This window comes from Poeciliopsis prolifica, unplaced genomic scaffold (assembly GCF_027474105.1).
Source record: "Poeciliopsis prolifica strain line A6 unplaced genomic scaffold, Auburn_PproV2 SCAFFOLD019, whole genome shotgun sequence".
Taxonomy (NCBI): Eukaryota; Metazoa; Chordata; class Actinopteri; order Cyprinodontiformes; family Poeciliidae; genus Poeciliopsis; species Poeciliopsis prolifica.
In genome coordinates this window covers 9029635-9053918 of record NW_026562394.1, presented here as the reverse complement: position 1 = coordinate 9053918, position 24284 = coordinate 9029635, and the positions used below count along the sequence as shown (strand labels likewise).

General features: G+C 41.4%; 1 protein-coding gene across 1 annotated transcript; it reads right to left on the bottom strand.

The window, feature by feature from the left end:
• Positions 1–1556: 1556 nt before the first annotated feature.
• On the bottom strand, positions 1557–22539 carry ints2 (integrator complex subunit 2). The gene is made up of 25 exons (XM_055043870.1): positions 22235–22539; positions 21016–21325; positions 20761–20899; positions 20437–20539; positions 19496–19609; positions 18512–18642; positions 15528–15698; positions 14778–14998; positions 14546–14671; positions 13923–13994; positions 12791–12905; positions 12208–12276; positions 11551–11685; positions 10397–10573; positions 9959–10073; positions 8853–8957; positions 7681–7845; positions 7257–7458; positions 5977–6102; positions 5188–5389; positions 4840–5106; positions 3761–3868; positions 3469–3574; positions 2339–2515; positions 1557–1972 (listed from the first exon to the last, which is right to left on the bottom strand). The coding sequence occupies exons 2-25, from the start codon at positions 21306–21308 to the stop codon at positions 1791–1793; spliced, it is 3621 nt and encodes a 1206-aa protein (XP_054899845.1). The 5' UTR covers positions 21309–21325; positions 22235–22539; the 3' UTR covers positions 1557–1790.
• Between the last annotated feature and the right edge of the window lie 1745 nt (positions 22540–24284).

Below are 24284 nucleotides of genomic sequence, written 5' to 3'. Positions count from 1 at the left end.
TTTCAACTTTACTTTGCTGGAGGCGTCTCTCACAGCACCGAGGAAAACTGCAGCAGCACAACAAATTGTTCCAGTGCATTTCGTACAAGGCTTTCACCGGAGAGGAGAAAAACAGCTCTGGATATGAGGAAGCTCCATCTCTTCACAAAACAACACTGTTTCATTTCTCCCCCTTCTGGCTACTCAATATTGATTAAAACACCTATTAATATTTTGAGTTCGTGATTGGTTTCAGTAGCTGCAACAATGAAGAGGCATAGTCTCTGTGTATCATTGCACCATCAATGCACAAAATCCGTACAACGTTTTTAAAAGTTAGAAATAATGAAAACGGACAACATTCTGGCACCTAACCTCTATTTTTCTTACTAATATTTGAAGTCTAACCAGATGGGGTTGTTTTTGACGTGGCGACACTGCCCTCTGGTGAATTTGTAGAGTACATCCACTTAGAAAAAAAACAGTTCAATTCAGTTCAATCACTTTAGAGGATTTTGTCACGTGATCTGTATGTTTTTATCTTTGTTTAAAAAATAAAAATCAAATGAATCAAATCTGTAGCACATAAAAACATGTTCACCAGATTTAAATAAATAAATAAAACAAAGACTGTACAAATTTAGACAATATAACTCTGGACGCTACTGAAAAGTAAAAGCCATACAACAGAAATAAAGCGTTATTAATAAAACTTCTGAGGGGATTTATTATACTTTAATATGATTAAGCCTTATTTAGATGTAGTTTAGTGCTGACTGACTAAGATAAATCAATAATATCGCGATCAACATCTATAGATAACGTGTCAGAATTTTCAATAATTTTTCAATAATTTCACTCCGATTCCGATACTTTAGCCGCTCATGGCCAGCTAACTCTTTCACTCTTTGGTTACCTGGCAAAAATCTGTTTAGTAACTAGCAGTAGCTTCATAAAGAGACAAAATAAAAAAAATTAAAAAGACTTCGAGTGAAACTTGTGGATAAATCAGAAAAGGTTATCATCACCAGAACGAACAAAAAAAACAATTCGATAATTATCGATATCGAGCGATATGAAACGCTTGATATCGTGATGCGTTTTTTCAGCCGTATCGTCCAGAACCAGTCTGACCGCTGAGGTGAGCGCCAACGCCGTGGTGAGTTTGAAAGAGGCCTCTGGATGGAAGACAGTAGAGATATAGTCTAAATACCTTGTGTCTTCTGTGAAGCCTCAGTTTTTGGGCGCAGCAGGAGCTGACCAGCTCAACCATCATAGAGTCCACCGTATATTCTACAGCGTTTCAGAGGGTGCTTGAGGAAAATGCCCCAAGTCTTTGGGGAAGAGGAAAGCAGAGCTGGACTCTACAACAGGACAATGAACCAAAACATACCAGAACCATCAAGGTCTGGATGGCAGTTGAGAAACAGGAAGACTTGAAACCAAGGCAATGGAGAAAGAAACGCCGTCAACACCGCGCAGCTGAAGATCAGGGGTAGAGGTCATTTTCAAGCTAGAAGTTAACGTATGTACGATGCTTTAGATAAAAAAAAAAAAACTATGAAATGTGTTATTTTCTCAGACGCCCACCAGATTGTTTTTTGAAAAAATCATTTTATTACAAACAAAAACGGTACTAAAAGCTCCACACAGTTCACAGCAACATGTAGCTGCATCAGCTTGGTGCTGTAATGTGCAGAGAGTGACAGCATCCCTGCTAGGAGTGTTGGACCGGCAGCAGGCTAGCTGCCTCTTCGGGTCAGGTCTCTCTGCTCCCACAGGATGCGTGAAAGTCATAATGTGCGCTCAGTCTATAGTCCGTGAAGCGTGGAGCTGATGATGTCCATGAAGGTGGCTTCGATGCAGTAGCAGAGCTGCACGTCGGGGTCGGCGCCGCCCAGCTCCTCGGCCGTCTTCTGGGGCAGAGTCAGCTTGGAAGAGCCTTCGCCCGGAGCTGCGGCTTCCTGGGGTTTCTCTCTCAGACTCTGGATGCCTGGGAGGAGGAGGAGGCTTTTACTTCTACTTCAACAATGACAGAATGTTTTAAATATAACCGGTATCCACTTCAGTACATGCAAGCTGAACATTTGTTGTCTTTTGGTAAAGTGGGCTGTAACACCAAGATGGAAGGCTATCAGTGCCATAATCAAACTTGATTATGGCTTCTTACTGCTAGATAAATATATAAATCTGTACTTCCTGGTCCTGGTTTTAACAGAAAAAAAAAAAACATGTAAAATTGTATTCATTTTACTTGGTTTCGGATCGATCGATTGTACACCTCTAACATTTAACGCCTGAACATTTACTTTTCTTAGCTAACGGGAAGCCAAACAGTCACAGCAATTGTTATACTTACGGGCAATGAAAGGGTCGATGTCTCTGACTTTGGTGGCCACATCAGAAGCACAGACCTGCCCCACTTGCACCAGCAAAGCTGCCACGTCATCATAAAGAGGAGGGAAGGCCTGACAGAAAGCCACCAGGCACGGCAGCGTGGGCATGAAGAAGGAGAACCGCTTGGCACGATTCAGCACTACAAAGCACAACACGCACTTATGAGTCCAAACAGCAGTTGTGCAAACACAGAGCACACTCTCAAGTTGGCCGCCAGACGCGCTGGAATTAAGAGGGACGGCCGCAGTAGCAGCGAGTAGCCAGACGGTGGCACCGTTCTCCAGGACTAGCGATACTGAAACACCACGTTTGCTGAATACTAACAGGAGTGGAATAAAAACATCCCATAAAGCAGGGGTGGTGGAACTCATTTTCATTTTGAGCCATATTAGGACCATAAATGTCCTCAGATGGCCGGTTTTTGGCAGGACGGAATAATAAAACCACCCCATTAACAAACTGCTAAAATATTAAATAAAAGTTGCCTCTGCATTCAGTGAGAACGTCTTGGGGTAAATAATGTGGACTTAAAAAGTTTCAGGATGATATTTTGAGCTGCTATTGTGGTAATATTAAATGTGACAATAAAAACTATTTATTACCTGTTTTTTAGGTAACTATATGCTTGTTACTAAAATCACGGCCCCGCAAACACAAATACTGCTCAATTAAAAAAATAAAACAAGCATACCCATTTGTAAAGCACATCTTTATGCCGCCAGTCATAAAGAAGGACGATTTGTATCACTAAAATGCACTTGATCAATATTTTCAAACTGATTGATGTATACTGACGCCTTCATTGAACAAACTGTTCCAACAAAAACCAGAAAAAGTAATAATCCCAAAATTATGGACAGTTTTTTGGGATTAAAAATTGTTGATTGAAATTTATTGCGACGACAAATCAAATTCATCAAGATAAATGATAAACGATACGACAAAGACCCGTCGCTGGTACAGTTGATTTGATTGATAAAAGTAATACTTAAGCACACAATTGGCATCTTGAAGGTCCTAAAGTGTTATGGTGGGCTGGATTTGGACCTCGAGTTCGACACCTGTTCTGTAAAGGAACAAGACGCTGCTGACCTGTTAACAGCGTGCCCATCACACTGATGGCCAGCCTGGCCACACTCAGGGATTTGGGTAAGGCGTACTGCGTGCACAGGTAGGACAGCAGCTGAATTGCAAAGATCTGTGGGCAGAAAAGAAACAGTGCAAGAGATGTCACTTGTTGATTGAAATTTATTGCACAATAAATACAGTGAATTTCAACCTGGAGGAGCCGCCGGTGAAGAGTGCAGGTCTATCGGGGAGGCTCTGGCACAAAACCAAGCAAAGTTCAGGATTTTAAAGCCTGGAAGCAGCAGGGAGGACTCACCTGCTTCTCCAGCTGGGGCTGGGCCAGCAGCTCTGGGATGAAGTCCAAACAGATATGGATGGAGGGGATGCCTGCCACAGTCAGAGGCAGTAGAGCCTGAGGGTAACCCTGACGCAAAGGGAGGGGGGGAAAGAAAATATTCATCCTGTAATTAAACCATAAAGACAAGGGAGGATGCAATTGGCTCATCCAAGCAGTATTTGTGTGTGTGTGTGTATTAGTAGTTTCTGTTCGACAGTGTGTGGATAGAGGTGGATTTACTTTAGAAGAAGCCCACCATATGGCTGTCAGACACTAGTGGGAGAGCTGCAGTTTATTACTGAAGCACAACGTGGCGACTGGTGCGGTCGACGTGATCTGACCCTTCGTTAAAGGGCCGGTTATCACGTGTCTGGCAGCCACAGAGCGCCACTTTATAGCAAAGTGAAGTATGCCTGTTACGAAAAGGCATATCAAATATGCTGAATGCATCAAAGCACCATGATAAATGGAACGTTGACCAACATACTTGATGAGCATTGAAAATTTTAACAATGGCACTTGTTGGTTTACACATCTGATTTTTTTTTTTTACGGCTTTAAGAAAATTCTGCTCTTTCTGAAACTCTGCCTTCAGGAAGTCATCACAGCATTTCTCCTCTATTAACCCTTTAACAAAGTTTTTACCAGAGTTTCACTGAGAAACAGCTCGTATAATGAGCTCAGCAGATGTGCAGTTCCACCAGGTGTTTGCTAATTGCCAGTGGCTAGTCTGGAGGAGCTGTCGGGGGGAGGGCACAGGGTTGGGCTGCCCTGTGAGGCGACGCTCGAAAGCTGCAGCTGTGAGGGGGAGATCTGTATTTGAGGGCAGCGTAAGGTCCACCATGGGAGACTAAAGGATTCCTCAAATGTGCAAGAAAGAATCAAGGCAACGCTGCAAATATGTTTCTGCTCAGAGGATAACATTATATAACATGACGTGAAGCTCAGAAAGTCGATTTTACATAACACTGCCCCTTTAAAAGCCCACAGCTGCTCTGAGCAGCAGAGATTTTTGCTGCTGAGACTTGGGAGGGGAAGTGGGACGAAACTGCATTTACCTGAAAGTGAACCAGCTTTGCGATGTTTGGGTCGGCAATGAACATCTGATGCAGCAGACAACAGATGAGGCACTGCACTTCCCTCAGATCACTGAGCAGGCCCCCCTCTGGCTCGGTGTCGTCCACGCTCCCTCTGCTCGTCGCCGGCAGGCTTCCTTGTTTCGGGCCCTGATTGGTCCTCAGAAGGCTGTCTGCGGCGGCGCCCAGCAGCTGCTCTTCGGAGGTGGGCAGACAAATCTCCAGGAGAATCTGGACAGCCGCGCTGTCCTGCAGGCCCCGCAGAGACAAGTGGTTATCAGGTTCTCAGACCCCCACGGGGTCCGAAGACGCAATGAGTGTTTCACACACCTGCGCAGCCAGAAGGGCGTTCTTCAGCTCCTCTCTGGTGACCTCGGGCGTGTCTGGCTGACCGGGAGCCGCCACGTTGGAAATGATCGGATTCTGCCGATCGAAGTCAGCCGTCTCCTTGAGGTGACACTGAAGGTAGGCCTTGGAGGCCAGCAGGTATCCGTTCAGCATGTGAAGGACGATGTCCATCAGAGGGGGACATCTAATGAAACAATGTATACAACAACCATTTTATTCATTTTGGCATCTCTTTGGGTCATCTGAAATAGGGACGTAAGTCATCAATGAATGAGTTCATCTGAAATTGGTCGATATAATCTTCCAATTATTTGATACAAACAGACCCTCTTGGGTTGCTGAATAGAAAAGAAGAAAATATTTGGTGGTTGCTATTGAAGGAAGTTAATTAACTCACAACAGCCCGCAAAATTCAAACGTGCTCATTGGTATCATGGTTTTTCCCCCCATCATGTTGCAATTTTCACGCGTTTTTTTGTCATCATCAGTAACGTTTGGTTGAGAAGTTGACGCTGCAGCACGACTGAATGAGGTGAAACTTATGCAGCTTGTTGTTGCGCTGATATCTTAAAACAGAGCTGTTCTGGTACGGCCGCGCCATCTTTGTTTCTGTATCAACTGGCTCTGATTAAGAGTTACCAGTGGTGCCCTCATCTGGATGATGCCTAAACTACAACTCTAACAGAAGCTCTAAGTGCCTGTTGATAGCTAATCGCTGAATGTTTTATTAGATTAAATTGAACTACATTTTGACGATGATGAAGTGTTTACCTGTAGACCCTCTGATCACAGCGCAGAACAATCAGAGGGTCGACCATCAGGTCGTTCTGCGTGTATCTCTGCTGCCGGAGCAGCTTGGCTGAAGGTTGAAGGGCGTTTACCGTCATCACCCACAACCTGAAACAGGAAGAGAAATAAAAGAGCCTCAAAAACGTCACAGGCAACACAACTACAATAAATAGCAGTTTATTACTTTTGCCAAACTATTCTGGGTTTGTCTCTACCAGCTTCAAACACCTGACTGACATTTTTGCCCTATTCCACTTTGCAAAGTAGCTTAAGCTAAATCTGATTGGATGAAGTGTGTTTGTGCTCCAGTGCCTCCTATTGGACGTTTTTGTTCGTATGGATGAAAACGTTTTAAAACCGATCCTGTGTGTAAAATATCTTCCTTTTTATATGACAGCATAAGGACTAAAGACATTTAAGGCCATGATTTCAGACATGCAGACACACTGATTAAGTTCTGCTAAAAACAAAACAAAGAGAACTTCCTTTACTTTTTATTGACTACTGAAATAAACCCAGTAAACCACAGCTTTGTATGACGTTAACAGCTTAATTTACTAAGACCAGCTTATGGAAAGTTCGCCCCCGTTGGGGTGAACCAGATATTGATCTCTAAACAGCAGGTAGTGCTGCTGCTCCAAGCCCTTCAAGCGCCTTGCACACTCCTATTAATCAATGTATCTGTGGGAAACCTGACACCGCTGCCCTCCTCCCAGCTTCACCAGGACCCCTCTCTTCTATCGCTGCAACACTCAACATAAGAGGGAGCGTGGAAAGATACTAAAGTCAGCAGGGAGGCAGCAATCCCTCACATCTCCTTCATGGAGAGTTTTCCTGCCCTGAGCTCTTCTTGTTGCAGGCCTCCTCTGGATCGATAGGTCTGCTCGGAGCTTAGGTAACCGTGCTCCTCAGAGCCCTGGGGCGCACTGAGGGTGACCCTCATGTAAGCAAGCAAGTCCACCCACACCGAGAGTTGCTTTGCTCGATAGCGATCTATTCGCACAGACACTGAGCGTGAGGCCTGAAGTTAAGAGCAACAGCTTCTGCCCTGCAGGTTTCGCTTTAACCCTTTGAGTCACATTCTTTAGAGGCGGAACATCGAGTCATCATCAATATTCAAGACCAAATTTAAGCAATAAACTTTTAATCTGTGAACGGATGCTTATTTGGAGTTACACGATTTCAAACTGAATTTGATAGAATTTATATTATTAATATAATTCAGTAAATGTATTCCTGTGTGTGTATTAAAGTTTTGTCACCTGCGGGGCATCACCGTGTTGAGGCCCATCCAGAGCTTGTTGAGGGTCTGCAGCAAGCGTCGCGGCACGCCGGGCTCCAGCAGCAGGGCCGTGCTGGCCGTGAGGGCCTCTGCGTAAGGGATCAGGTCTCCAGGTGACAGCAGAGTTAAATGCTCCAGGATACGCATGAGCCTGGGACTGCTGGAGGGCAACTTCTGGAAGGCTGGAGAAACAAAAGGTCATGTTTATCTTCGAGCTAAAGAGCTTCTTGCTTGTTGTCAGCCGTGACAACAAACAGCTCAAACTGTTGCTGGACGATTTCACCAGGTTAGGGAGCAGGAAGTCTGTTTCCTTTCTGGTGATGGACTTTTAAACTCTCACCCATATTTCTGGTGAGAGTTGGGATGAAAGGGACTCGACTAAATTTGGTTCTCATCGCTCTTACCTTGGTGCAGTTGGTTCTGGGTGTATCTGCAGGTATTACTGGGAAGCATCATTCTTCTGAGAAGGGGCAGCGTGCCGGTCACCTCCTCCTCACACACCCAGTCCTCCACTAAACACAAGTGAGGGTAGTTGGTGGCCAAAAGTCTCAACAGTGCAGAGTGCAGACCTGGAATCAGCAACAAGTTTTTTTTGTTTGTTTGTTTTTTAAACTTTCCACAAAGCAAATTCATTATGTTTCGAGAGAAATAAAGTTGGAAACTCAAAAATCCAACACACCATTTTGGACCATCTTTTTGTGTGAATGTTGCTAATGAGTGAAAATGACTCATGACACTTTTTTTTTTTTAATCTTAAGCAGAGGCGGGTAGAGAACCCAAAGATTTCACTCAAGTAAGAGCAGCACTACTTCAATACATTTTTATTAAAAAGTAATTTTTCAAGAAACTACCGAAGTAAGAGTAAAAAAACGTATGTGGCTAAAAAAAAATCACTGAAGTACCGAGGAACTGATCAGAACATTTGATTTAATATTTAAAACTGATGCCATCCGACGGACAAGATGTAAAGTTAGGTTCAATTACAGGTATTTAATAAATTTTATTTATTTAAAAAAAAAGAATGAAAACGGTAATGAATAATAAATAAAATATAAGTATTTGATATAACTTCACATTCTCTGTCTCAAGAAAAAAAATGTGTTTAAAGACTAAAACAATGAAAATTGATAAAAAATAAATAAGATGTATGATTTTGCATATGTTGTCAATCTCTTGTTTTACTTTACATTACCATTTCACTTCACAATAGTCTAAATATATTGTTCAAAAAACCCAAAATGGGGACGACTGCTGAAAATCAGCCTATAAGCATCTTAAAGGCTATTTTATTCAGTTTACCTATATAATTTTGTGTCCGTCTCCATCAATTAAACAGTAAATACTACCCACCTCCGAGTATAACTGAGGTATTTAGTCAATCTGTCTGCAAATGTTAGTAAAGTCCTGTTGTACAGCGGCTTCAGGAGAAACCGAATTTGGCTAAAAAATCGGTATCCACTAAACACAAGTGAGGGTAGTTGGGTAGTTGAAACACCTGAAGATCAGAAATTCTAATCGCTGCGTCTTTAACAACCCGTTAAGTCTAATGAATGTAGATATCACATTGGAAACTCACCCCCCAGCTCCTGCTGCAGCCCCTGGGCCTGAGTAACCAAGTACTTAATAGGGATCTGGTCCATTAAGGCTGCGGAGTAAGACTTTGGCTTCCTCTGCATCAGTGCTTAAAAACACACACACACACACAGAGCATCAAACAGTGAACACAGAAACAGAAAGATTTGATTTGGTTTGTATAAGGGCACTAAAGCTGCAGCGCTGATGAGTTCAAGAAATTCAGAAGTGATCTTTCTTTGACGTGGGTTCATTACCACGCTGATGGGTTTCATTACTCCCTCCTTGAAGGCGATGGGAGCACTTGGGTAAGCACAGCAATTAAAGAGATGAGCATAAACTCTCATAAATCTGGCCTAATGAAGGGCTAGAGGAGCAGCCGTCATGTGGGAGAACAAACACGGACTATGTGGCTTAATCTGGCCTGTGTGTGTCCTAGTTAGATGCGATCCCACAGCCACCGGACTTGGCCGATTGTCGGCTCGCCGTTTATTCTCGACGAAGCCGCCGACGCTTGGTGCAAAGAAAGAGAAAGATGAATGACCACTAATACACGGTGGAAGCGTCTTCTACGGGATTAAAGAGGTCAAACAGCTTCCGAGTTCGTCTTGACGCCTGACAAATTCCCCTCAAACGAACGCCAGCGGCACTGTTCAGTGAAGGAAGTGACAGTGGACGGGCCACAGCCTTTTCCAGGACCGATGCACTTTTTTCACTTCACATACTGAGACACATATCTGAGGTTTCATACCAATCCAACACACAAAGACAGCCCTGAATTGATTTAAAGCCCGGAATTTTTTAAAACACAGAAATAAATGTAAACTGTACATTTATTTGCACCAATCATCAAATGTGTGAAAATAAACTGCAACAAATCAAACATTTTTTTAATGGTTCAGAAAGTGTCATTAGGAATTCTACATGTAATGTTAAAATAATAATAGATAGAATAGATCTGCCCTTATGGATCAGACACAATGACAGAGACACCCCGTTTTAGAAATCTTTAAATGTTGTGATCAATAAGGTTATTAATATCTCCTCGCTGCATCTCTGCAACAGACAGGAAGTGAGCTGGTGTCACAGTGGGAGGGCCTACTTTCTTACCCAGCTGTTTAGTGCTAGCCAGCAGGTTCTCTTCAAAAGACAGGATGTAGTAAAGGATGAGCAGCTGCGTGGTGATGGAATAGCGCTGCCGTCCTCCTCGACTGCCATCACCCTGCTAAATAAAATATTAATAAAAGAAGAAAAATTACTGACTGAAGGTGAGAGGCTTAGTTAAAGTTCTGGTCTCAAATGGATTCTCTGTGGCAAGAAAACAGATGTTCACAGACGCCCAGCATTTCAGATATTTGACCGGTTTCGGTCTCTAGAAGTGCAACGCTGGTGGAGACGAACAATAAAGGGCCTGTAGATTAAAATAAATCCAATTCACACCTAAAATTAAAAAAAAAACATTGAAGAAAATGTGATGCAGTGTCTGCTGTTGTTCACTTTCTAAGTTGCAGAATGAGCTTCTCGCAGCACCGGTCGGGAATGACTCACCCCTGCTGAGCTCTGGAAGACGTTGAGGATCTCCTGCTCAGTAATTGGCTGATTGGTTGCCTCGGGGTTGGCCTTGGATGCTGGAGTGAGGATGGAGTTGATGTAGGCATCGATTAGAGGAATCAGCTGGGTGTGGATTGGCGTTGTTGTTTCACACAGCTGACGATAGATCCAGTCCTGGAAGGGTCGCGCATATTTAAGTACACACTCAGGATTTATCTCTGGGGCTTCAGGTTGCGGTGATATATGTTCTCATTTGGCCAAATATTTTGGATTCTTATCCAGTTGAAACAACTTATTTTCTATTAACTGGCAGAAGACATGAGATTGTATTTTATTAAATGTCTTGTTATTCCAAGGAGTTCATAATGCCAAGCACTCTAGAAAAAGATTCCCAGTTCCACTGGAAGAGCCAAGCCAACCTTAGTTATGAGTTAGCACATCAAGGAATGACCAAAGTGCTTTTATTTTATAAACATAAAAAAACAAGTCAATTAAATTCTAAAGTAGTAGACCCAAAGCATCTCAAATCCTCCACCATATTGATAATCGGGTCTTGTTCCACTTATTCATCCAAATCCTACAGCGTTTACTGGAAAAAACGCTAATATCTGCCTCGTACAACCAAATTCCCAGTAGAGTTTAACAAACCTTATATGCAAGTTTGTGTTTATAGGTCAGAAAACCGATTTAAAGAACAAAATATTGGTTCATAATTCATCAAAGCTGTCATCCCTCATCATCTAGATGGAGGATTAAATTAGTTTGAATGATTTGTTATACTTTTTATAATAACTGTGTGGGCAGTTTCCTTTCTTTTGTATTGACTAATTGTATTTGTTGACTAAATTTGCTCAATTTCTCATAGACAGATGAAAAACAGCCATTCTTGTGTTGTCATATTTTGATAAAATAAAGTCACTGATTACTAATTAGAAGTTGCTTGAAAGTCAACTGTAAAAAAAATAATTCCCAAATTAAAATTTATATTTTGTCTAAGAAAACAATGGTATTGCAATAAAATATTAACCTAATATATATCTTTTTACAGATTCTGATCAAGGGTTTCGTCAAATTGGTCGACATTTACAAGAGCCGGCAAGACGATGGAGCGTCTCATCTCAGCTGGATGTTAGCGTTAGCATGAGACGAACCTTAATGGACACTTTGTGCTTGGTGAAGGCTCTGCTCCGAAGCAGCTGGTAGATGCAGTGAATGGGAAGAAATCCGGTGATGTTGGCGCTCAGGCTGTTCGTCACTGCCACCCTCACAGCATGAGCCGTAACCACCTACACAGCGAAACAACGGGACACTTTATTCATTTAATCACTGACGAACTAGCATTCCTGAAAAGCAACGCGCCACCAGATTATATCTTGTCCTTAATTATTTCTAAATAAATGCAACTGCTTGTTTTATTTTTTGCTTTTCCTCTTTATGTTGCATTGTTTGACAAATTCCACTTAAATTATTCAGTTTTTTCTCCTTATGTTGTGTCTAATGCAATCTATCGTCTGAAAATTATGACAATATGTTTCACCTCAACAAACAAAAAAGCATTTTGTAGCTGAGGAAAACTCAGGACACTGATAGATGATCTCTGCTGTGGTGTTGAAATATTTGAAGTTTATTTTAGAGAGCAAAGAGTTGTTCCTCACACATCTGTCGTGGAAGTTAAGCTAGTTAACCTAAAATTGATTTTAAAAATTAATGCCCAAATATTTTAGAAGAGGTTGACATGGGGTCGTTTTTATTTCCCCCCCATCGCTGAACTGAAAATACACGCCAGCGTGGACGGACGGCATAAATACCTGCTCCGTGAAAATCTCCTGAGTGAAGATGGTTTTCATTTTGCTCAGGGAGCTCGGCTTGATGGCAATCTGCGGAAAGATAAACACCCACCGGACAAAAACAACAACAACAACAACAAGGACAAAAAAGAAAACAATGAGAAACATCGACAGCGCGAGGTTCGCTGCGACTGAAAACAACCTCCAGGCGAGCAGAGCTGGTATTTTGTAATTCCCTCCTTTCATATTTCATCAGAAAATTCTACATGGCAGGCAGAGCACTGAATTGAAAGGAATGCCCCGGGGGTGGAAACAAACAGGCTCGAAATCCAATTATATTACACATCTTAGTGGAAAAACACACTGAGACAGGAAAACTACTTAGATCGCAGGGAGGAAACAATAGTGCACTTAATAAGTAATAAAATGGCAAATTGGCCACAGGGTGTGATGCATCTTGCTTGATGTGTGTATGTTGCAAGCGTTTCATTAGTGTTATAGTGTGTATGCACTGCTGCTGCTGCTGCAGATGAGGGAGAGGAGTGGGGTCCAGTACCTGGTCAGTCAGACAGATTTATTGATTCAAGTCTCCCTCCCACCTTACCTTCATCCCCAAAGTAGAGCACACCAACTCAATAATGGAGCTGAGCTGGTTGCTATGGAAATACATGGCAACCAGTAATAGCATCTCTCCAAAAGAAGCAGATACGCCTGCAGCACTGTAAGAAAGACACACACACACACACACACACACACATGCATAAGAGGCGACTGAGGATAGGCATCAAGGCTTGTGCATGATCCAGGATCCTATTGGGACGAATTTTAAATAAAACTGATTCGTTTCCATAATCTTCCAGTCCACACACTGCGTCAGTGTAGATCAAACTCCGGCTCAGTTCATACATGATGTTATGCACCTGAGTCGCAACAAGGATGAGTGTCTCTGACAGATAAAACTGCGTGCAGAGTTGGCTCATAATTCTACAAAATAAAAAAAAAGAAAATCTAACAGCTCAATCTAACTTTTAGTCACTGGAAAAAAAAAAAAAACAACATATATCCAAGAATTTCAACATCCACAGGAGATACATATTTTAACGTTTCAATAAACTAACGCTGAGGTTTTACCATGAGGCACGAGAGCAACAAACGTCCAGAGCTACGCTAACAGCAACTCAGCTGTGCTGAACTCATTGGAAGAGAACTAAATCAGACGTGATTTAAGAGATTTCAACTATTTACAACTAGAGCAACAACTGATGAACCTTAATGTTTACAATATTGCTTTCTAATTAATATAAAAAAAGGTCTCAAAATATTTAACATGCATTTCTGGAATGGAAATTTCCTGGATGCTTTTTAAATTATTTATCTACCCTAAGAATTACATTCTGATTATATTCAGAATTAGTGCGATTCTGAATGTAATCATTTAGAAATGAGTACAAATCTCATCATCATTTATTTGAAGAAAAAAAAAAAGATTAATGAACATGTTAGTTGTTCTTTTTTTTTTTTTACATTAAAAATGGCAAAAAATAATGTCTGGTAAATTAATAAAACAACTAACAAAATAGAACCTAAGAGGTGAATTAAGAAGTGTTATAATTTAGATTAACAACTATCTTGAGATGATTTACGTAACAGTATTCATTTGGCCGGACATATTGACTAAACATTAATTAAACAAAAATATGTGATTCATTTTTGTCTTTTCTCGCCCATTGTCTTACCTTTCAAAATATTCCTCCTCTTTGATCATCCAACTTAACCACATGACCATAAGCTGCTCTTGCTCTGGTGTGCTGCACAAACACAGAGATGCAAATAGTTGTAATAAAACTTGAGAAATAAATAAAAACAATACTCAAATAGACTTTTGAAACAACATTTTAGCAAATATACTAAGATGAAGGTAATAAAGTTAAGCTATTACAGACAGGAAATCTGAAAGTTACATTATTAGCATTAAGGATGCACCAATCCACGTTTTTCAATTTCGATAATCGATTCGATACAAAAAACAGTGTTGAATTGACTTAAAATGTTCTCGTTTTTTTTAATACAGACGTAAATATAATGAATTACACATTTATTTGATAACTCTGCAAAAGGTCAGCAAACCTATTTTAAATATACAAATAGTTTCACAAGCTTTTAAAAACAAAACAACTTTAATTTGTTCAGTCAGAGCAACTAGGAGCATAAGAGTCAATAAAGAAACTGGCAAAAACAATAGAACATGTAAAAATAAACTGCAACAAGTAAGCAGTTAAAGTGCAATTAGGAATTCTAAACATAATGTAAAATAAATACTAATGCATGACGTCACTGAGAGCACAAAGCCTTTATGTACCTGACCAGGGTGGGGAAGGCCAGCAGCTTGCAGAAGGACAGAGAGACGAAGCGAACCCCAGCAGGCGTGGCTGGAGGTCGGCTGGTCATCAGCTGCAGCAGCTGCTCCGCTTCTTCATCTGTAGGTCTAAACGCAAGTCCAATTAAAGCCAGGTATCGCACTCGAAAACAAACAAAAGGTGAGAAATAACGACTCCAACAAGAGGGGCACAATGACAAATGTGGCATCGCACCTGAGCCCGGCGATGCCCATGAGGGCGCAGTAGAGCCGGAGCAGAGCGCTGGCCTTCACCACGTGCTCCTCCCTGAGACCGGAGTAACCCGAGCCGCCCCCGTCCTCCACGCTGGCGTCGTTGGGCACGTGTGTGCTGCGCGAGCGTGGCAGGATGGCCACCAGCTCCAGCAGCAGCTGCCTGCGCATCTGCCACAGCACGGAGCTGCTCTCTCTCTTCCGCTGGCGGAGTGAAGCAGAGGAAAACCTCTGAGCCAAATGCTGAGCGCCCGCGCCACAGTTGACATCACAACATAATCCTCTTTCAGCCTTGCTTAGCGAACTACTCAACTTAAGTATCATATTAAAACTATTATGAAAACGTGTGACGTCACTCACACAGGTAAGACCTTCCTGTGAGCTCAGAAAATAGTAACAGCTGAAATAACTGAAATCTTTTCAGTTTTCTGAACATGAAGGCAAAAAAAAGGTGCTGTTGACACTAAGTATTGTCAAGGCTGTTCTTACTGATTTGGAGAAGGAATAATTTGTCTGCAAATGTTTTACCAGCGGAATCTTTTCACAAATTTTTTTTATTTTCTGCTTTGCTGTGGAAGTAAACTCTGTATACTGCTGCCTAGTCTTGAGCAGGACTCTCTTGTGAAAGAGATTTTCAATCTCAATGGGGTTTTCATGGCAAAAATAAAAGTTAATAACAACAAAAGGGATTTTCAGGAAAAGCAAACAACAGAGTAAAGAACCTCCTGCTAACCTGTTGTCCGTTGCGAATGAACATGCTGAACCAGGTCCGGACTTTGCTATTGGTTCCCAGGAGCAAACCGCTGACATAAGACACGAGCGGGCTGACGGCTTCGTCCGCCGTGTCGGGTTTGTAGTCCAAAGTCAGAGCTACGCCAAGACCGGGCAGGTGGCACTCTTCCACCTGGACACACACAGTAGAGGGTTTATCACCGGCAATGCAGCTTAAAAATAAAACTTCTCTGTTTTCTTGAGTTTTCGATTTTATAATTGACAGAAAATATCTCAAAGGGAGGGCATTGGTGAAAAAAAAAATTATCATAAAAAAAATAATAATCAAAGTTTTTCAAAAAATAAAATCTTCAAAAATGGAAAATTCAATTAATCATAAAAATCTTGCATTTTTCTGTGCTTGTGCATGCATGAATGACAGACCGGTTGGATATAAACCTGCTACGATAAGCAATAAATTAATTAATCATGCGCTTAATTAAAATGAGATCATCTTCATTTGGACAACAGGTAATAAGAACATTCCCAATGTTGTTAAAAAAACAGCATTTTGAAAAATGCTGCAAACATTTGACAATTGCCAGTATGAAGCAATTAGTTTGCACCTTTTTTTTTTCTTTTACAAAAATTCCATTTGCAGCTATTCGCTTTTTAAACCCCAAGACACTTGAATCCAAGTCCATAACTTCCCAGACTTTCTCAAACTGCGTAGGAACCCTGAGATGGCGATCAGACCGTGAAACAGTCAGGAAACTAAAAATACTTTTAAGCACAGCTTCACGTTAACTCCACAGCCGTGCAGGAGGCAAGTCGTGCTGAGGCATCAGTCTGCGGAGCGATGAATTTTCACAACCTCCCGGGGCCTTGTTCAATAACTGACCCAACGCTGCAACCTCCTCCAGAGGAGGAGGGAAGCGAGAAGACAAATTTCTCCCCTCAGGGTTAGCACCGCGCAGTGGATCACAACATAAATCAGCGGAGAGACAAATCTCTTTTACTAACCTCTACCACGCGAGTCCATCTTGGTAGAGAGAAAGAAAAGGGAAAAAAAAAGTTGACAGCAAACAGGGCCAATTACACAACAAGTGCTCAGACTTAACATATAGCAAACGTTACTTCCAAGATCAGGCGTTGGCTTTATTGACGTTTTTAAGATTTCATCACTTTGCAGAGCAGAAACGCAGACTGCTGTAAATTAATACGTTACTAAGGAAGTCTGCTAAACCACTAAGGACGTGTGATGATGTTGGAATCACACTCAATATTTAATTCCACCGGGTTTCCACAAACACAACAATCCAGCGACATAAACATGTCCTCCTGAAAACATCTTCCAAGAAAGAAGATGATGAAGAGTTAGTGTGACACATATTTGTTTTAGATTAGCCATGAATGCAGGGAAAAAACATTAAGGATAGCAGAGGGAGGTTCCTGCAAATGTCTCCAGCAGAGAGACGCTGTGCCAAGAACGATGAATCCATCCCTCATCCAAACATTTCAGGGAGGTCATAGAGTTACACTGACTTGCTTTCATTATGCTTTCATTCCCAAGAACCTGAGAGAACTCTGTCTGTAACTAGAGATTCTAGAAGGTTCTGTTCAGGGGATCGACTGTGAAACCGTGGAGATGATAGCACAAAAAAAGGATTCTTCATGAAATTAAGAAAAAACATTCACAAACCCAAGCATCCTCTTCGTGTGACTGTTATACAAGAACCGTGTGTCTTCAGTCAGAGGCGTCTTCAAATTTGCTGTGATACAGACCGCTACAGGAGATCCTCCTTGCTCACAGCCGACAACTACAACATCTCTTATAAGAACCCTTGATAATACGATGGCACGACTCACAACATTTAATTTGGAATCAATTTCTGAATTAGATTTGATGTGTTGGCTGGAACATCCAAGTGTGTTGAAAGAAGCAAATGAAAACAGTGAAATCACCAAAAAAATGTGATAAAAAAAATATTTACTCAATAAAGTAAGTATGTACTATTTTTAATTAAAGAAATAATTTAAAATATTTAATGATTTAAATAGAAACCAACTTCAGATGTTTTTTCCACATGTTCCTGGTTAAATGAAAGGCATCCAGTATGTTTATTATTTAGGGCTCGATTGAAGAAAATTGTAAACTATATTTTGTCTGTTTTCAGCAATAAAAGCAGGATCGAGATCACTCTTCATTTGATGTATTTAACAAAGTCTTAATACAGCAATTGAAAAGAGATTTGGATACACCAAGGTGTGCTTTAGAAAATCAGAATGCCTGGAAAACTTTGTGTTGCATCTGACATTTTTGTAAGTATATTTTGACGGCTGGACAATATGGCTGAAACACATGTCACAATATGGCCGTTTCTCATCAGTCGATATGAATATTCATCAATATCGATAATTATTGATTTTTTGTTTTTTGTTTTAGATGTCTGAAATCCAAACTGGTCAGCCGACTTTTCCTGTTTTTTCCTCAGTTTTCACTCCACGCCGTTTTTCTATTCTTAAGAACTGATGAGGAACCTGAAACTGCTGTTGCACGAGTTTCTGAACAGGTGGTTGCTAGGTAACCAGAGAATGAGTGAGTTTGTTGACGCTACCAGGCTAGCTGATGTCTACATCTCCCAGAATGCTGTGCGGTTCTGGATCGGAGTTCAGTGAAAGTTTTATATATTGAATACTCTATTTTTTATCTATTGATATATTGGCTTCAAAAAAAAAAAAAAAAAAAAAAAAAACATGCCAGAGGCCACAAATGCCTCACGAGCCTCACTTTGAACATACTTGGGCTAAATCAAAAAGTACTCTCCCAGGGTTAGGGGCTTCTGGGATACATTTCAACCCTTATAATTAGTTTTCACCCAAGTAAATGAAGTGGAAACTGGAAAGGATAAACAACAACCTCCATAAAATCTGGCTAGGTTTAGGGAAAAGGTTGCCTGTGGGCTCAGTCTGGAGTCTCGTGATTACATTAACAGGGCGACTCACCACCATGGCTCTGATGTTCAGGGCTTGTGAGGGGTTCATCTGACAGAGCTGCCTGAGGGCTTCGGTCCTGCGCCGACCCCCCATACTCTCCTCGTCCTGGCGCTCCCCGTTCTTGATCAGCCCTCTGCAAACTGAACCCAAACACAGCCGCGTCTTAGTGCCTCTCAAGGCATTTGGTCGGATTCCACATGCGGAGGAATTCCAATCAGATGATTTACCAAAACAACAGCCTTGGAGACCGTGATTTCTCTGTTGCTGTGGCCCGGTCTCGACCCCCATTAGCACCGCACACCACTGAATCGTGACTCATTGCTGTCAGGGTGGGGGGAACGCAATTCTAATCTAATCAGGGAGGCATTATCTAATTTTTCCTCTAGTTCCCCCCACAGCAGACGACTTATAAAGTAAAATGTTATGACTGAATAAGACTGTGGCATGTCCTCAAATCATATCAGTTTCTCTCTCGGCTGAATCTAACATCTTTTTTATGCATTGCGGAAAAAAAAAAAAAAAAAATACTCGCCCAGTTTAAACTGACTATCAGTTGTAGTTAAAAAGGACTGGCCTTGATGCTTCTAGACGACTGATTTATTACACTTAGGCTTTATTCTCAAAACGTCTTTCAAGTCAAGCAGAAAGGATTTCTTGATGCTAACGCAGGAATACTCTATTGACTCGGCGCTGACCCTGTTTGTGATAAGAAGGCGCTGGAGACAACAGAAGATCTCCAATTAATGTGTTTTTTAAAGCACACATGGCTCTCTCTGTGAACTGGAGAACTCAGTGTTTATCATCAAAGACAAATGCCCACACCCTCTGGGACTCTGCCGTGGTCAGAATTAAGAGGGGAACCGGCTGAAGTGATGCAAAAGACTAGAAGTTTAAAGTTACATTTGCTTTTAAATATAACAAACCGATCAGTGCTGTTTCCTGAACTGCCACCGTTTGATGAAGACGTGCGGCCCTCCGAGACAGATGGCTCACCTTCGCTGAAGCTGTCTGGCACGTTGGCGACCAGCAGGCACATGAACCAGTCGCCGTTGCGGACGTGAAGCAAAGCCTCTGCCACGTCCACGATGGGCAGCAGAGACGGTAGCTCTGAGAGCGGGACATAACGAACACACAGGCATAAATGTACATACATCCCAACAATGCTGCATAATATAAAGGTAATATGTGATGATACTGGTGAAAATTTCAATTATACTGTTAATTGTGATAAGCTTTGCTTTGAGTTCACAGTAAACACCCACATAAGGAGTTGACTATCCAGGTACTGAGAAAAATATATATATTGTCGTCCTAATGACAAGGTTTTACAGGCACAGAGAATCCAAATGCATGCTACTATTTATCGCAGTCAAAGCAGTTCTATGCAAAATGCGAACACTGTTAGTGCAGCGACAATAAATCTGCAATAAACCGTACAGGCCTAGCAGACATCACACTAAATCCTACCGTTGGGTGCTTCAACAGGACAACAAACAACGACAGACAACAAAACTATTAAACTTCTGAGATATTAAAACTGCTAAAGATTTTTTAAAACTATGTTTAAAATATGGTTTTTGTAAAGAATCAAGTTTATTTAAATAAAATCATATAGGAAGAGTGATCAAAATCAAGGCCGGATTATTGCCAGGGTATTGCTTGTCTCTACAAGGACATTCATCCAAACAGTAGTGGGGGTGTATGCCTATATTTGAGTCTGAATATAAACAGTTGTGTGAAACTGGTTTCTCTCTTTTTAGCTTTTAACTTAACTATTTGACTTTTCTAACAGAAGTTTTACTTTTCTAACAGAAGAGCATCTGTGAGGTCAGACACTGATGTTGGACGAGAAAGCTTGTTGCGCAGTCTCTGCTGTAATTTATCGCAAAGGTTTTCTGTCATCTTCAGAAAAGAGAAAAAAGTGGATTTATTACCCGCTTGTAAAATACAGAGGACATCTGCCACTTCTTCCAGATAGACGGGGCTCTCGAAGAGCTCAGAAGACTTTAAGAAAAACTCCCCGTTGGAGTCTGTCACCTGAAAAATAAAAAGACAAGAGAGAAATATTCGGATTTAGCTGGTGATGAACTGATGCAAATAAATAGTAAGTTTTTTTGCGTTTTGAGTAAATAATTTCCACCTGAAAGGTGTTTAACAATAATATCTTATTCTTGTTTTTATACATAAAGAAGTCTTTTTGTATAAAAAGGCACCAGCGATAAGTTCAGAACGCAGCATGGCCAATGGCATGCAAGAACCTTATTCATGATGGCCAGCAACTCGCTGAGAGTCAGACGAAGCCTTCGGAGGGGATCGCTGTGTTCGAACTCCAGGGTGAGTCCGTGCTGCAGCTGCGACACCAGGATGCTTTCACCATTGGAGCCGCCTGCCTTGTGCCTGGTGAAAAATACAAAATACTGTGAGAATCGCTAAAGTGAACACTTGGAATTATGCATTAAGAGTACAGACGTATCCTTCATCAGCTGCGGTCACAAAAAAAAAGTCAATAATACCTGAGCTGCTGTTCCTTCCGTGCATCCTGCTCCAATGCGTGGAAGTCCACAGACAGAAGCGCGACGATGGAGTTGACGGCTTCCACTCCAGACAGGAGGCGCAGGATGAGCTTCTTGTCCTGCGCCCATGACTGACTCTGATCTGCGGGAGCACATAGAGCCATCCTCACCAGACAGGGGAGCAGCAGCCTCAGCTCCGGGTCACTTAGGGCTGCGAGATGCACCACATCAACTTTCTGCATGGCTTCGAAGGCGTAGGAGCTGACAAACTGGAGCCCTGCGCTGTCTGCCATCTCTGCTCGCTGATTTCCTGTCGGCAACAGATTACAGTGCTGTGAAAATGTTCCATATCGAAACAAAGATAACTTGAGCATTCAAAACAATGTGTAGTTTTTGAAACCCATCTAGATTAGACTAGCAAAGTAGCTTCAGATCATCACACTATATCTGTTTGTTGGTTTGGTGTTGTTTTTCTGAAATGCTGTTATTCAATAACATTCATTTGATCATCAAAACCATTTTGGATTGCCAGAAAAAAAATGTTTTAAATAGTATTTTTTAATGTGTATTTTGAGAAAACTTCAATGCAAGTAAGCATACTATTTAAGAGTTCTTGTCGCCTACTATAAACAGACTTGATGCTTATGCATAAGTAACATTTGCCATGTTTAAAAACTGCACAGATCCAGGGACATTTGATCTGAAAGGGGATGTGTAAACCAACAACTGTTATTTATGTATTAGGGAGTAATGTATTAGTGTACCAGGGATAACACTATACTTAGGTAGCGTTTGACTTATGGCAATGTTTTTAATAAATCTCGTTACATGTTTGTTCCTTCGAGTTGCAACCAAATAATATTTATCCATATAGTCCTTAACAACAATATGAGGTTAATGGAGTTCTTTACTAATATTCACAATTTTAACTTAGTGAGGACAACATATTATTTAGGTTTACAAGTCAATACTACAAAATTTTTAAGGAAATGCTAAATAAGACACAATACTGGCGTTCTAATTCTATGGTTCGGTGAAGCTAACTGTTAGCTGTTGGCGGCTAAAAGAAAGTCGCTATTTCCCCATAATTTTAGTGGCGGCTGTTAGCATGCTAATGCTAAGCTAGACAGAGAGCAACACCCCTGTGTGCTTTACGTGTTGCCTTCGCTGAATGAAACCATCATTAAAAACACGTATATTTAGACAAACAGTAACTTACCCCACCAACTGAACTGATGCTGTAACTTCTGAGGCAAATTAAACCAGGGAGGCCTTCAGACCTCGGACGAGGCTGCGTCCTGTCAGCCGCCCAGCCGAACGTTCACACCGGCTGCCTTTCTCCTGGATGACCGGGGCGGATAAGTTCGTCCTGGCTGACGCCGGCTGTTTTTACGTATCCTAACCGTTTCTATCCTTCATGTTCACACGTCTGTAGCTTCCTCTCGTATTTTTTTAACCCACTGCACACACAGTGGTTATGTCCAGTGGGTGTACTGATGTTGTCAGCAGCGCAGTGAAGCAGTGACTGACAGTAACTAAAGAGACAGGCTGCTTGTCGAGTTAGCATCAAACTTACTGTAGCCCTTTAAAATCCCAACATGAGCACATTAAAATGACCTAGTTCATTTTCTTTTATACTTTTGAATTGTTTTATTTGTTTTTTTTTATTGGCAAAGGTTTATGTTTAAATATATTTTTCTTATTACATGGATACTAATAATTCATGGGTTTTTTTCACATTTTAGTCTTAACACAAAGTGCAAGAATGTATATATTTGCAGGAAGAAATCTCATGTTGTTAAAAAGGCTGCTGCTTGTTTCTCCTTTAAATTGTGTCACATCTGTAAGGAAAATCTTATTTATTTTTTTAAATGTTGAACATCAAGAGTTGCGGGGCTCCTTAGGCGTGCAGTCACCCTAAAGATGTCTTCCTGCAGCAATGTGTGACTGTTGTAGATTCTCAGTCATCCAGGACACAACAATGCAATGGGCTTATGTAGAAGTTTATCTATAGCTGGAAGAAAGCAGTTAGATTAGCTCCTCAGGAAGGCCAGCTCTGTCCTAGGCTGAAGTGAAGTTTCCAGGTGGGAAAATTGTGGTGTTAAGTTGACTTTAGTTGCCTGAGCAGGAATTGGGGTTGATGAGCCTCCTATGGAAGAATTTTTCTGCCAAAATCCAAGGGCACACATTTTCAGTCTCAAAGCAGAATTTCATGTCTTTTGTAATACTTTTGCTTACATTTTAGTTTTGAGAGCAGAACTTAATGTCTTTCCTTTCAAAATTTCTTTTTGCGTTCTCGCTTAAGTCTCTGCTCGCTTACAAAACATTGAACTGCCTTTTGGCACAGTCGCCTGGCAACCTCTTAGCCAATAGAATGTAAGTGTTGCATTGGGTGCGTTTGTTTCCTTCTAGCTGGTGTGCCTATGTGGCTACTGTCGAGCGTATCAACCTGTGCCACCCACTGGATGTAGGGAGAAACAACGTTAGCTTTCTGCTCCATAGTACACTGAACATTGGCCAGCAGTGTGCTTCTGACCGCCAACAGCTAATGATCTTAGGCAGGAGTTTGTTCACGCTACCAAGGATGGATGGATGGATAGGCAGATATGTCGTGACTATATATCTATCATGAAGTCCTGCTTTCAAAATGAAAATGTAAACAAAAATATTAAAGTTTTGGGAAGAAAAGACATAAAGTCCTGTTTTCAGACTGAAGATGTGTGCTCTTTGATTATGGCAGCAAAATTCCTCCATAGCCTCCATACTGCTTTTCCCACCTGTCAGTGGGGGGCGACTAACACAGCTGACCGGACCTGCAAAGATAAACTCCCAGCACAACTCAAAGACAACACAGTAGTAAACCTTTCAAGATTTGAGGACGATTTGTGTGAAAAAATAGATCCAAAATCACACCTGAGCTCTAAAAACAGGATGTTTTCTCCTTCTTCTTCTGGCGGCTACCTTTACCGCCACAGCGAGTCAACCTCCTCCATCTAACTTCCTCTGCATCCTCAAACAGGACTGGACTAGAAGTCATCACTATCAAAAAAGGCTTTTCCACCAAATATTTACTACATTTTGTTTTCAGTGTATTCAGTGTCACTTTGGGGAGAGTTTTGTCAATTGCCCCAATTACAAAGATGCAAAGATGATTTGAAATTGAAAGTAATTCTTGTCCAATTTCTACAATAAATCACAAAATAGTTTAAGCTTTCACTGTGGTTCATTAAATGTACTTTGATTGCGTCCTGAAAGCCCACTGACCATGA

Bases quoted from the DNA above. Each gene is read 5' to 3' on its own strand.
- ints2 (XM_055043870.1), bottom strand. From the start codon at position 21,308: ATGGCAGACAGCGCAGGGCTCCAGTTTGTCAGCTCCTACGCCTTCGAA. The intron at 10,074-10,396 runs GTGAGTCATTCC...TATTTTATTTAG, and splicing joins TCTTCCAGAGCTCAGCAGGG to CAGGGTGATGGCAGTCGAGG. The intron at 5,390-5,976 runs GTAAACACTTCA...TTGTTTCATTAG, and splicing joins TGTGATCAGAGGGTCTACAG to ATGTCCCCCTCTGATGGACA.